Source organism: Bufo gargarizans, chromosome 2, assembly GCF_014858855.1.
Source record: "Bufo gargarizans isolate SCDJY-AF-19 chromosome 2, ASM1485885v1, whole genome shotgun sequence".
Taxonomy (NCBI): domain Eukaryota; kingdom Metazoa; phylum Chordata; class Amphibia; order Anura; family Bufonidae; genus Bufo; species Bufo gargarizans.
This window is the reverse complement of record NC_058081.1, coordinates 42,196,761-42,210,895: the sequence shown is the minus strand read 5'-3', so window position 1 is coordinate 42,210,895 and position 14,135 is coordinate 42,196,761. Positions and strand designations below refer to the sequence as shown.

At 46.2% G+C, this 14,135-nt stretch overlaps 1 protein-coding gene across 8 annotated transcripts in view; it reads right to left on the bottom strand.

The window, feature by feature from the left end:
- Window positions 1-14,135, bottom strand: part of DNM2 (dynamin 2) — a 71,337-nt gene that overhangs the window by 27,185 nt on the left and 30,017 nt on the right. For 3 of the 8 annotated variants that reach the window (XM_044278816.1, XM_044278823.1, XM_044278821.1), the window contains exons 8-16: window positions 13,903-14,038; window positions 11,705-11,772; window positions 11,477-11,615; window positions 7,983-8,069; window positions 7,521-7,591; window positions 4,545-4,571; window positions 3,260-3,311; window positions 2,691-2,702; window positions 136-249 (exon numbers count right to left, since the gene is read on the bottom strand). In XM_044278816.1, the coding sequence (XP_044134751.1) occupies window positions 136-249; window positions 2,691-2,702; window positions 3,260-3,311; window positions 4,545-4,571; window positions 7,521-7,591; window positions 7,983-8,069; window positions 11,477-11,615; window positions 11,705-11,772; window positions 13,903-14,038 (706 nt within the window). The remainder of the gene's footprint in view (window positions 1-135; window positions 250-2,690; window positions 2,703-3,259; window positions 3,312-4,544; window positions 4,572-7,520; window positions 7,592-7,982; window positions 8,070-11,476; window positions 11,616-11,704; window positions 11,773-13,902; window positions 14,039-14,135) is intronic. The other 5 variants (XM_044278819.1, XM_044278822.1, XM_044278820.1 and 2 more) reach the window with 3 other exon arrangements.

The following is a 14,135-nucleotide window of genomic DNA, read 5'->3' as shown; positions in this document are numbered from 1 at the left end:
CACACTGGTTAAACTGGGATGGACGAGCACGGAGGAGGACGATGCAGCCGCCACCGCCGAGTATGTGCACATGTTGTGTCCTTGATGGAAACCATATGGAAGTGAAATAAAACATTCCCCCCTCCGTCTTTGTACCTCATCATCCTTATACCAGGACAAGGACTCGGCGGTCAGCACGAACCAGTACTCCTTGGAGCCGCCCTTCATGATGCTTATGTTATTGATGGTTAACCAGCCTCTCCTGATGACCTGCCGAAAGAAAAAGGGGGGGAGGGAGAGAAAAAAAAAGTAGAAGATGGGGGATGGGAGGAAGGAACACAAAGAGGCCACCACCATTGTGGGGATCCCTATGCGGTGGGGGGCAGCCACTTACACAAAAAGAATCCAGGCGGCCATTTTGTTGAATACCTGTAGATTTGAGATGATTTATACTGGTCGCCCATGCAGCAAGTGATGGGTGCACTGGTATCACATGTACTGGGTCACCAGATAAATACCAGGGACTGGGCATTTATGTACTATTTTCACCCCAGCGACTCAAACACGTCACAAAGACCGCTTATTAAAACAGCTTGCAAATGGCAGGTAAGTTCTGGTGTCCGACCTACATGTGTTACTCACTAGGGGGCACCACGTGCACCATGTATCAGGGGCCCCTGCCCACAGCAGCCAATCAGAGCTCAGCTTTCCAGGCTAGGAAAAGCAGACGTGATCTGACTGGTTGCTATGGGCAACAAGGCCACCTCAGACAGAAGAGGCCTCTCACCGGGCTGTCAAGGACATCTATATTTGGAATTAAAGGGCATTTGCCCTCCTAAAACAACATTGGGACAGATTCAGGAGGCTGACAAAGTGAAACTGCCTTTGTTGCAGCCGGCAGCCATATATGTGGTCACCAAGCTTTCCCAGAAGCAGATAACTGATGTAGATTTATGTAAGTTTTTGTTGTCCATGGCAACCAATCATATCACCGCTTTCATTTCATATTCTGAAAGCAGTTGCCCTACCCAACCAATGACAGCATAGCTTTCATTTTTTATAGTGTTCTAGAGAAATGAAAGCTGCGCTGTCATTGGTTGCTATGGGAAACTGCTTTCAGAAGACAAGATGAAAGCTGTGATATGATTGGTCACTATGGGTAACTTGAAACGAAAGCTGTGATATCATTGGTTGCTATCTGCTTCTGGGAAAGCATGGTGACCACAAATATGGCTGCCATTATAGAATACATAGGGGTTGTCCCTAAGCTTTCCCAGACTCCTCAATGACAACCCTGCCAAGTCTTGCATATCTCCAAATAAGATGGGAACACAAGCAGGGAATAGGCAAATGTATGGCTTTAGGAGACTGGGTGACAACACCATCTTGAGCTATCATGGCGGCCATACTTGAATCTGATGCAAAATGGCCACCGCGTATGTTTCGTAGGCGACAGGATCACCATGATCACGATGCCAACCTGCAGCGTACATGCTGACCAACGGGCAAAGCAAGCACTGAGCAATTTCAATACATTCCTGGGATGCCAACCTGCAGAAATCTCACCCGACACCATGCCCTTCACATGGATCCACAGCAAAGAACCACACAATCACTCTCCCGGCCCTGATACTCTCTCATTGCCCCCTTGATTGGCCGTGTGATAATCGGTAACGGCAGGTGACGGTTGGCACGCGGTAACCCAGGTAAGACAGCGTAGAGGACGCAAGCCAGAAAAAGCCACAGACCCAAAGCAGTTCTGATCTCATTTTGCGACAAGACGAACCATTCCTCCACCATTGAAAGGAAACCAGGCATGTATTGGGCAGATGACTGACCCACTGATTGTACGGGTACAACCGCATGAGTTACAAGGGTTAAAAATCTGTCAGTTTCATGTGCAGCTCTTATCTCTGATCTCCTGACCTCAAACACATAAAGCCATAATCTTATCAGATTGATAAGACCTGAGCTGGAAAGAGCGTCAGGAGATCAGAAATAAGAGCTGCACATGAAACTGATTTTTAACCCTTGTAACTCAGAAACGGCTGAACATTTTTTTTTTATAAAGACCAATAATTAGCCCAAAATGAGTAAAAGGCAATAAAAAAATAAATAAAAAAAAATAGCGGCTGAAGAACTCTACAGCCTTTAACAAATCTCCTCCATATGATGTGGAAAATATATCCACAAGAAAATGGGGGGGGGGGGGGGGGGGGGGGGGGGGGGAGTTGAAATCCACAAGTGCAGATACTGCGGGCAGCAACCATGACGAGCTTCAAGAATGCGTCCCCTCAGTTTAGGATGTGGAAATATAACCAGCAGGGGGCGACATCAGACAGAGAAGCTGTTTCCTGGCAGTAGAATTTAAGAGCCAGATGGTGAACATGTGGCTGAGGCATTTTTTCATGGAGGGGGGGGAGAGATGGTGCTGCGATACTGAATGCAATGTGTGACCCTCAAAAGGGCCGCATGAGAGGCCCTCATGATGCAGCGGGCTGCCAGCACCCCTCATTTTAACCCCAACCTATAGGAAGCTCTGTCCCGTGGGAGCCGACCTATTGCAGACCGTAAGCCATGTGAGGCGTTTGCGAAAATTTACACCCCCCCCCTCCCCCCCCTCTGCTCGGGGGTGTGTCATGCCACTACTTGCTGTGGTTTCCATTTCGTCCTGGCCAAGGCATGGTTACTCACACTGAGCCAGTACTTACCAGAATCTCTCCCTGAGTTAAGAGTAGCAGGAGGAGCCACAAGATTAAGGTGAGGCGGGAGGAGAGAATGATTTTTTATGACCCGACAGAGTTATGGAGGGAGAATGGGGGGAGGGGAACATATGAATGGAGAAGTACACACAGAATGGAACAGCAGCAAAAACAAAAAGAAGAGGGGAGAAAATTACATGCAATTAATATACAGTTAATAGTAAAACTCCCATCATCCCACAATAACGTCGTCAGTGGCAAAATTACGTCTCCATGCGAATTGTAAAATTACAGATGCACATGCATGGTGCACAGAGGGCACAGGGGGGGGGGGGGGGGTGAGCAGGTCAGAGACAGGACAGAGTGGGCGCGGCTGTGGGCGTAAGCGCCTTCTTTAGGAACCGTGACGGCAGGACGGTGGCCTGCAACCTTGTGGTTCCACGACAGCCACAGAAGGGGGACCAGAGGACTCCAATAAAACTGGGTGCACATGGTTGATGGACATCAGCTACCTAGGGTGCGGTTTTGTGACCCGGTCCGGACAAGTGTGGCTCTTGCTGGAAGTGGTGGACAGTTACCTGGTTGGGGACGGTTCTCTTCTTGTTGAGCTGGGTGCTCCTCTGCTGCGCACTACAAAAAAATGTAAAAAGTGGGTGAGTAACGAGGGGAGCTGAACTAGTAGTTTCACCGACAGGGCTATCCAGGCCACTGACGACCAATAAAAGATCAGTAGGGGCCCGACTCCATGATGTGTGTGCCTTTCATTGTTTGTCAGGCACAGCGCTGTACTTTTAGTAGTGGCTGTGCCTGGTACTGCGGTTTAATTCCATTCAGTGCAATACCTGGCACATCCACCAGCAAAAGTGTGGCGCTGTGCCTCACAAACAATTAACTTGTCAGTACAGGGCCCCAGCCTGTTAGATGATCGGTGGGACTGATTTAATGTTGATGGTAGGTCCTAAGGACAGGCCATAATTTTTGTAGTCCTGGGCAATCCATTTAATAGCGTTGTCAGATAAGTCCACAATACTAGGCAGGGTACGCAATATTTTAATAAAATTCAAAAACATTTGTTCTTTTTAATATCCGCTGCATAGACAGAGAAAAAGAAAAAAAAAGTCGCTCTGCCTGCAGCCGCCACTAGAGGGAGCTAACCACATACAAGAACACAATATACAGCTCCTGAGCTCCCTCTAGTGGAGGCTGCACGCAGCCAGCAAGTTCTTCAATGTCTATGCAGAGGATATGGAGCAGGGTAGCAGTACAATGGAGATCTGACGGCTACAAAAAGACACAGATAAGCGCTGAATTTTCAACGCATTAAATAAAAAATAAACAAAATGATCATCAAAAGGGAAGGATGAAACAGTTCTTTCTAAAGACATACTGCCTCATTTTACATGAGGAACGGCTCCACTGGCCACAGTATTACCCCTGAACAGATAGTCACCCTATAACATGAGGGATCTGCACAAAGCACTCCATATCTCAGCATCCTGGACAACTAGGAGCAGGAACATAAGGAATACTGAGTTGATCTGCTTTCCAACTTAGTTGCATGGCATGTTTGGAGCCTGCGTTACACTGAAATCCAGCTGCTCTTATGGAAGGCTTAGACTGCTGCTCTGGCCTCTCCTTACTTTACACTGCAGCTCTGCTTGTAAATAAAATTAAAGCACCAAGGGAACAAAATGGAGATGATCAAATAGCTGCCACACATATACCAGACTTTATAAGGAGGATACTGGAGAAATCCTATAACACTGACATATGAATATCTAGGACGTGAAGAGGGTGACGCACACAACACGCACTCAGACAGACAGACCACCACACGGAGGTGGTACGCTGTGAAATACCCACCCTGGGACGAGCTGCTCGGTATAACAGCTGGGAGGCGACAGAATGGGGGAGCAAGTGAGCGATGGTCGAGAAAGGGTCAAAAGTGACAGCGAGAAGAGAAACACAGGAGAAAAGTTACCGAGAGAGGAGAGAGACGGCTTGAGACAGGCAACACCACAAGCGTGAGGAGGCAGGCCAAACATGGAGGTAGCAGACAGCATGGAGGCAGCAGACAAGCACTAAACCTAAGCACAGACAACACCTACAGTCTGCAACCCGGGCTGTCAGGACATGCTGAGAGTTGTAGTTCACCTACAGATCGACAGCAACAGGCTGCAGACAGCTGGACAGTAACAATCGGGACACAACATTCCTTATCACAACACCCAGGGATTGTAAAAGTCAAACCATGCTGCGAGGCTTCATCTGGACACAATGTGTATTGAAAAAATAAAAAACACACGCATTAGTGACACGTTCCACCCTCTGGTGATGTAGTCTGGCATCAGATTTTATTTGTTAATATGTATTGGAGCTTTATTATTTTTTATTTTATTTTTCTAATACACAGCTCCAAATGCCCTGCATTTACATCTGTCGATTACATACTACCTGCAGCCACCACTAGAGGGAGCTCTGGGGCTTACTGCATACACAGAACTCAGGACAGTGCACAGGAGTCACCTAGGCTCCCCCCAGTGGTGTCTGCAGGTTATGTATTACATTTATGTCTATGTAAGGGATTTTGGAGCTCTGTATCAGAAGCGATTAATCAGCAAAGAATTTTGGACCTATAGTCACATTAAAGGCTACGTCCACCATCACAGCCATTTTTCCCCCTCACTGTATGACGCAACTTTCCAGCAGGTCTTAATTAATATTTTTTTTTTTTAATTACAATTGTTCTGCATCTCTTTAACTTGTGCATCTCCATGGTAACAGACAACAACCCCTGTAGTCTGATCATGTAGTCACATTCCCTGTTCTTTATTTCTTGCTCACCTACCAAAAATATTTTACATATTTTTTTAGTACACAGATATTGATGGCCTATCCTCTAGATAGTTCATCAAAATCAGACCATGGTGGTCGAATTAGATGTTTTGGGCAGCCATAGGGGCTGGAAACTATACAGTGGGCGAAGCCAGAAGCACAAAGTTCTGTTCGCTGTACAGTGGCCATGCCAAGGTACTGCGGCTCAGCTCCCAATAAAGTGGACGTAGGCCGACCTGCAGCACACCTGCGTCACGGACTACACTTCTGTCCACTGTATAGTTTCCAGTGCCTGACAGAAATACCTGACTGGTGGGGGTGCGATGGTGTAGGACCCTCTCCCATCTGACCTATCCTGAGACTTTAATGTCTAAGTACTGGAAAACCCCATTAACACAAGTAGGGGACAAATAGTAGGGAATCTGACTGCAGGATGTTTGTTGTCTGCTACCATGGAGACATAGAAGTCTGCACAGGAGATGCTGAACCAAAACGAGAAGACATTTTTTATTTTATCCTTATTTTCCCAAGTGCGACTTGCCCATACAATGTTAATAGGAAACTAACGCCTGCGCAGTGCTGTGTGCAGTGTTAGGCCTCTTTCACACGGGCGTCCAGGATTTTCTCCGGATGAGACGCATGCGCATTGCGGGAAACCCACGCGAGTAGGCACGCAATTGCAGTCAGTTGTTTTTTTTTCGCGCGAGTGCAATGCATTTTGCACGCGCGTGAGAAAAAAACGGAATGTGGTACCCATACCCAAAACAAGTTCAGGTTTGGGTTAGGTGTCCTATTCATTTTATTATTTTCCCTTATAACATGGTTATAAAGGAAAATAGCATTCTTAATACAGAATTATTTTAATTATTTTATTTTTTAACCCCTCCAGCGCTATTGTACTATGCATTCTGTATTAAGAATGCAATTATTTTCCCTTATAACCATGTTATAAGGGAAAATAATACAGTGAATACACTTTAATGGTGTCCTGGGTTGCTTTCATCCCTATCATCTCCTAGCAAATATGCGTGAAAAAAATAAATCACACCACATCCGCACTTGCTTGCGATTTTCACGCAGCCCCATTCATTTCTATGGGGCCTGCGTTGTGTGAAAATTACCGCTCATCTGAACAGCCCCATTGAAATGAATAGGTCCGGATTCGGTGCGGGTACAATGCGTTTACCTGACGCATTGCGTCTGGATTCAGTGCGGGTGCAATGCGCTCACCTCACGCATTGCACCCACGCGGCATTCTCGCCCATGTGAAAGGGGCCTTACAAGATTGACTGGTCCGGACTAATGCTCCTTCATAAGCGGCCATGTTGGGACTGCAGCGCCATACAATGACTGTTTAACATGATATCAGCAAGTGGCTTTATGTGCCTTTTCCAGCACGTTCGGGAAAATAATCATTTTAATTAGAAAACAGACAATGAGTCTCCATGGTAACAGACAACAAACAAACCCCATGTAGTTTCCTCTGCAGTTATATTTCTCCCTATTGGCCTCCTGCTTTATGCCAACATATATTTGGTGGGTTAGCAAAAAGTAAAGGACAGCTAGAAACGAGTATGGCTGCAGGATCAGACTACACAGGGCTCGTTTGTCATCTGTTACCATGGAGACACATACATATGTATAGGAGCTGTAGAAAGGAAACAGTAGGACAATTTTTAATCAAGACCTACAGCAAAGCTACTTTATTGCTTAAGGTAAAGGCACTGATAAAATGAAAAAAATAATTGTTATGCAGGTGGGCACAGGTTATTAGGTGGCATACTGGCTGAGGATTTCTCTCTGAAGAACTAGCCAGTGAGAAAATGCACGTATCAAAAGAAGGTTATAAAACATCAAGAGGTTTATTCACACTCAACATCACTTCAAGAAACCGGAAGTCATTTATAAAATCAGAACCACAGCAATCCCATGCTGTCAGGACATGGCTTTCACCTTGCGGATTGGGGTCTGAGCTCATGAAGTGGGCGAGAGGGGGGCACTTACTTGGCAAATCCAATGAAATCTTCATGATTGGTGTTGATGTAAGACAACTCAATGTCTATCAGTAGAAGTATCTGTGGACACAGCACCACATGAGTATAAAATGTACCTCCAACTTTATTAAAAATGTTCAACAGTTTGTGTCCTATGGGGTTAGAGTATTTTACATTCATTTTCACACTGAACTGTCCGGCTGCTGCTCCGATAGCTTGAGCTTTATCCCTGAACTCCTGACAGTTCATAAACACTCATTTAAGGCATATTGGTGAGCTATCAGGAGTTCAGACATAAGGGATTACGATTGAGCCATCAGAGCAGCAACCTGACGATTCAGTGTGAAACTGAAAGTAAAAAGACAGTAGCTGACTTCTCCACTTACTGAAGTTTTAACTGGAATCGATATGGCGGCCAGCCTGGGACATAACTCCGTAAAATACAGGTTGAGAGATAGTGGTAATCACTTACCTGATCTTTCGTTTTCCCTTCCCTCTCCCGGACGTACGTTGTGACAATCCTCTCACTTTCTTCTCGAAGTCTGGGATAGGAGGAAAGCTAGGAGGAGTGGAAGAAAGACTATGGTCACAATCGTATGGACTCGGCTCACAAGCTAACACTCAGCTGTATCAGCATGCATGAGTGAGATGATGGATGGCTGGTATTTATGCATGTTAAAGGGGTTCTCCGCTATGTATAATTCCTAACTTATAGAAGGGTCCCACTGCAGCAAGCTGATTACAAACTGTTCTGGTGGGTCCGCAATACATGGGCACCGACCCTGTGCACCCCACATCACGGATGCGGACCCATTCAATTGAATTGGTCAGTGCGGAACAGATGCCCAGAACCCCCACGGAAGCACCATTTTTTGCGGTGCAGATGGACCACGGACCCATTCAAGTTGAATGGGTCTGGATCCATCTGCAGAACCCGCACAGATGTTGCGCGTGCATTGGGGGCTGCAAATTGCGGTCCCCAATGCACGGAATGGCCATTCAACAACCGTGCACGAGGCCTAACATTTACATCTTAAAGGGGTTATCCACAACCAGCACCATACCGGTCAGCGGATTGACCAAAAAATGGGAAGCTAATTACTAAGCACTAATTACTACAAGGGGGGTCATTTGGACATCCATAATAGAGAATTAGGGGTCTCGTCAACATTTTCAGTGAACAGTTGACCACATATACATGATCTCTCGCCACTGAAGTTAGGAAGAGTTTTAACATTTTTGAAAAGTGGTCTACCCCTCACCAATTCTGCTGACTTTTTAACCCGTGTCAGAATGAAACTTTAAAGAAAGTCAGACAACCCTAGAGATTCCCCCATCTTGTAACGTGGTGGCATATCCACCACTCATTATCGGTGGGGGTCCAGCCTTGGAGACCCTCTGATCCTGAGAATGAAGGGGCCGCAGTGCTGTGCACCCCTCTATTTTTACCTGCGGCCACTTGCTGTGCAGGAAAAACCTAGGCGAGACAGAGCTAAATCAGCAGTGCAGCCCTTCATTCTTGGGATTGGTAGGGGTCCTAGAGGTTGGCAATAGCACATCATGGCCATGCGTCATCACTTTACTAGATAGAATCTCTTTCCCAGGATTAGAAATACGGCCCTGCTCTCTTCCCTCAGGAAGAGCGCTGCTCTTGTGCATAGGCTGCGGCTGGTATTCACATGCAGTACCAGACACGGGCCACGGACAGGCGCTGTTGTACCGGAAAACCTCTTTGAAATGGTCAGTAAAGTGCTGGAGGTTCACATGGTCAGACAAGAGGCGGCTATGCACATAGACGTATGTTCTCTGTCGTCTATATGTATCAAGACAGACCAGGACAGTGCAGCAGGTCTCCCCAGACTCCCATGTACGAGGCACAGGCTGATCGCCCGCCTGTATAATCCCACTTAGCCCCCTTACCCTTTGTACAGGGCATGGCAGGGACCTAGGCAAATAGCTGCCGTCATAAGTAGTAGTTTCACAGTTTTTCTATGGCAAGGTATGCAATGGCCGAGTCAGGAAGCTGCCACCTACAGGTCAGATACAGTAAATACAGCTTCTTTAGTTCACACTTCTAGACTGGGGAGTTGTCCTCTAATGTGTCTTGATACATATAAATATATATCTTAGATCACCAGATCTGACTACGTTGTGAAGATGGAGACCACTTATCGAGCGTTTACCCTCCGCCTCGGGCGCTGACCTCTGAACCAGCGGAGGGAGGAGTGAAGAAGAGGTTAACGTTAGAGGACAATAAGGCAACAGATCACACATCCCCCCGCCAAACTCCGCACATTCATTATCCTCTCTGCTCATTTTTGGTCTTCAGGACCAGAGAGAATTCTTCACTCTCATCTCGCCATTCTGGACTAATAGCTTTTATACTTTTGCATCAATCCACCAGGTTTACACGAAGACAGCCCCGAGGACCCCTTAAAAGGGCATCTGTCAGCAGTTTTGTCCCTATGAAACTGTCTGACCTGTTACATGTGCACTTGGCAGGTGAAGGCATCTGAGTTGGTCCTATGTTCCTATGTGTCTGCATTGCTGAGAAAAATGATATTTTAATATATGCAAATGAGCTTCTAGGAGCAACAGGGGCGTTGTCATTACACCTAGAGGCTCTGCTCTCTCTAACTGCCGCGCCCCCTGCACTTTAATGGACAGGGCCATGTTTGATGTTTTCACTGCCTGGTCCTATCAAAGTGGACAGAACGTGGCAGTTGCAGAGAGAGCTGAGCCTCTAGGTGTAATGGCAACTCCCTCGTTGCTCCTAGAGTCTCATTTGCATATATGAAAACATAATTTTTCTCAGCAATGAACATGGGCCCAACACAGATGCCTTCAACTGTCAAGCGCACATGTAACAGATCAGTCGGTATCATAGGTACATATCTGCTGACAGATATCCTTTAGGGTCCATTCACACATCCGCAAACAGGTCCGCATCCGTTCCGCAATATAGGGAACGGGCGTGCACCCATTCATTCTCAATGAGGCAGGAATGGATGCGGAGAGCGGCCCAGAAAAAAAATTGCGGACAAGAATAGGCAGTTCTATGGGGGGTGCCGGCCGGGTGTATTGAGGATCCGCAATACACCACGGACGTGTGAATGGACCCTTAATTTGGGTCTCCAACCCACCCCGTCGGGGCTGGACATCAGAGCTACAGGTGCCGTGATCAAGCTTGATCGTGGCACTTCGAGGGTTAACTGCCAGGATTGGAGGGCTTTTTTTTTTTACTGATCCTGGCAGTCACAGTAGAAATGGAGATGTGGCGTGCCGATGGCCATTACAGCCTTCTCCGGGTGACGATTGCTCGGGCACAAGTAGCAGTGTACAGGGGGCGTCCTAAAACCCAGAGCATGCCGGTCACAGCGTAGAGTTAGATTAGCTACAAGGATGGCACCAGGAGAGCCCCACATGACCCCCACTAATTTGCTTTGTCCATATTAGACCTCAGATAAACGGATTGTGAGGTCTTATGAGTTCCTGTTCTGAATCATCACTGGCCTAATAGAGTTACAGTATGTCTGGACCAAAGGCACATCACGACGCCATTAAAGGAGGCTTACCAGATGGCAATGCAGAAAGCTCCCTTTAAAAATGTGAAAACCATTCTGTAATACCTTACTTCCATGCAGAGCTATAATCGCTGGAAGCGACATGCCGAAAGCCTGAGGCTGCACTACTGAGGCTGCACCCTGTACCAGGACACAAGCAGGCTCTGCCAGACTACAGGACCAGTACTGGTTTACATCTCCCTTACGTCCTGCTCAAGCCAGGACCCTGCTACAGTGTAAGAGCCCTGGACAGATCTGTAGCCTCTGGGTGTGAAAAGGGACATTTCCCTTTACTGGCCGAGATCTTGAAGGTCTCCTGACACAATACACAGGAGGCGGTGGAACTACTGCCTGCCCTTCTATCCGGCAGGAGCAGCACTCTCATCCGGCTGCCGGGGCTCACCTTGACTGTACATTGCCTCACAGTGTTGATCAGCTCCTGGATGACCAGATCCACGCATTTCAGGCACGGTTCCTTCAGTTTTACCACCTGCTTCTTCACTATGGCCTCAAAGGCCATATCCGGGGTAAAGAGACCCGTCCTGTACGGACGAGACAGAGGAGTCAGAGAGAGTGGCGGCGGAAATGTGATAAAACCTGGAGGACGAGGTGACCGGGAGAGAGCACTCACCTCACGCCGTGGATGTTCTTAATGGCGTAGCTGATTTCTCTCCGCAGATCTTTCTCGTCAAACTCCATCTTAAATGGATACAAAGAATGGGGAGAGTTAACCCTTTATTAAAAAAAAAAATATATATATATATATATATATATATATATATATATATATATATATATATATATATATATATATATATATATATATATATATATATATTCTTTTAGACCTTACGCCTAATTGTTTGCATCTACCCATCAAATGACTATCACCTTTTTCATTTCTTTTTGGGTTATTTTAGCGCTATTCTTGCCACAGAGCTTTATTTATATAGATTTTAATACTACTTTTTGATTCGAGCTATTTTTTTCTTTCTAAGACGTAATAAAAACTTGAAAATAAAAATGTTATATTCTTTCCTACCATTTAACGATGGTTATTTTGAAGCACTACATCACCCGCAGGGCATTGCACACAACTGGCGGTCACTTATTTATGAGGATTTTTGTTTTACTGTTATTTTTTTATGAAATGTCCACCAAAAGACCAGAAAATTGTTCTATAAATGTTTTTCTTTAAAGGGGTTGTGCCATACACTACCTTTCACTACCAGTTTGTTTCCGTCAAGTACTCTAGCTGCCACTCTTCTTTGGATTGTTTTTTTTCTATTTCGATTCAGATTTACCCGATTTGCCGTTTTCTCTTACCCCCCATGCTTGAATCCTCCTACTTCCTGGTTTGTCGTGTGACTGCTGCCCCTGGGCAGTGAGATGTGTTGTGACATCAGCAGGACATGTGACACTAACCAGTTAATTTTCTACCTTCACATATTCAAAATGCCCTGTGTAACTGGATTTACAAGAGGAGCAACTTGAACGCCCATCATTTGTCAGAGCGAAATACTCCCCTATGTTTATCTGTCTGTCCGTCTACTGTCCGTCCATCCACAACTGACAACACTGCACATGGAGGAGCGGTTATTGAAGGGAAGGAGAAGAAGCGCTGTGAGCATGTGCGTCCTGTATTACAAGAGACCACTACAGGACGTAACCAACGGCAACTGGAATCTAAACTGATTTGCTACAGGACACAATGTGGTTGGAAGATCATTTTGGAATAAGGCAGTTTTGATAAATGGTGGTATTCAGGGAAAGCGATACAACGGTGATATCTGTTGGGCGGGATACATTTATATTACGGGCACAACCCCTCGTCAGTTTTCCCCTGTAATTGGGACAGTTATGGCAGTTCCATTTACAGGTGAAAACGGCCCCGACAAGTGTCAATGTTGTGAAGGGTCTAGTTAGACCCAGCAGTGTGGTCATGTGACCTGTCACACAGTGATCAGGTGATCCCTGGGAGCAATGGAAGAGGAGGAAGAGCTGCGGCAACCCTACTGCTCCTGTCCTCTCTTGTAGATGTCTGGCTGTCACTAACAGGGTGCTCTTGAATAAGGCCTATTAATCGATTTCAGATGTTTGGACGGCAGTCGCACATGCTCATCAGATGGAAATTAAATAAGCCACCTGCTCCTTAACTTATCTCACAATTGACTATTTAGTTACTATATTTCGGGATGTCTTTTTTTGGCCCAACTCCTCCTCAATTGTAAATGTATAGAAATTAACTCTTCACAAACACACCACTTTTGATATTTCAGAGCTTTGCGTCCCACTTTTCTTATAAAACATTGAAACTGGTTACCCGAGTAGATTTTGGGAGTAAGACCCATTAAAAGGGGGTTGTGTGGTGTTAGGATAGTGATGATCTATCCTCAGGATAGGCCATCATTATCAAGTCAGCGAGGGTCCGACTCCTGGCACCCTGCCGGTCAGTTGTTTGAAGGGGTCACAGCGCTTGTGCAATGTTTCACTGTATGTCGTCCAGCTTGTGGTCCCATTTATGAGCGCCTCAACCAATAGTGAAATCCTGGACTAGCCCTTTAAATGCAGAAGGCCCCCATCCCCCAAGCAGTAATCGGTGGCAGATCTCCTGCAGTGACCCCACGGGTGATATGGAGAATGTAAAAAAAATATATCATTATAATCCACTAACTAAGAGCAAGTAGAGCTGAAACGCAAATAATTCAAACAGAAAAGTATAATAGAACGATGCAGAGCTCATTATACGGGGAAGCTTTCTGCATCCGGCATAGACGAGACATAAATGCATCTGAAAGCCTCGGCACTGATATCTGAGGCTGGCACTACCTTCACAAGCTCAAAGGGAAAACGTTCATGGAAAATGCGGTTAATCCTGGCACCTCCAGAGAGCTCCAGCGTGTCCACCTGGTCGCCCGATCCTTCAATTCTCTTCTCAAAATCCACTCCAAGCTGCTGCACCATCCTGAAGGAGGAAGGAGGACCTCAAAAGGGTTGTCTGGGGATAAATGACTTTTCACTGACGCCTGCCTCCCATATGGGCAGTATCATACATACCTGGT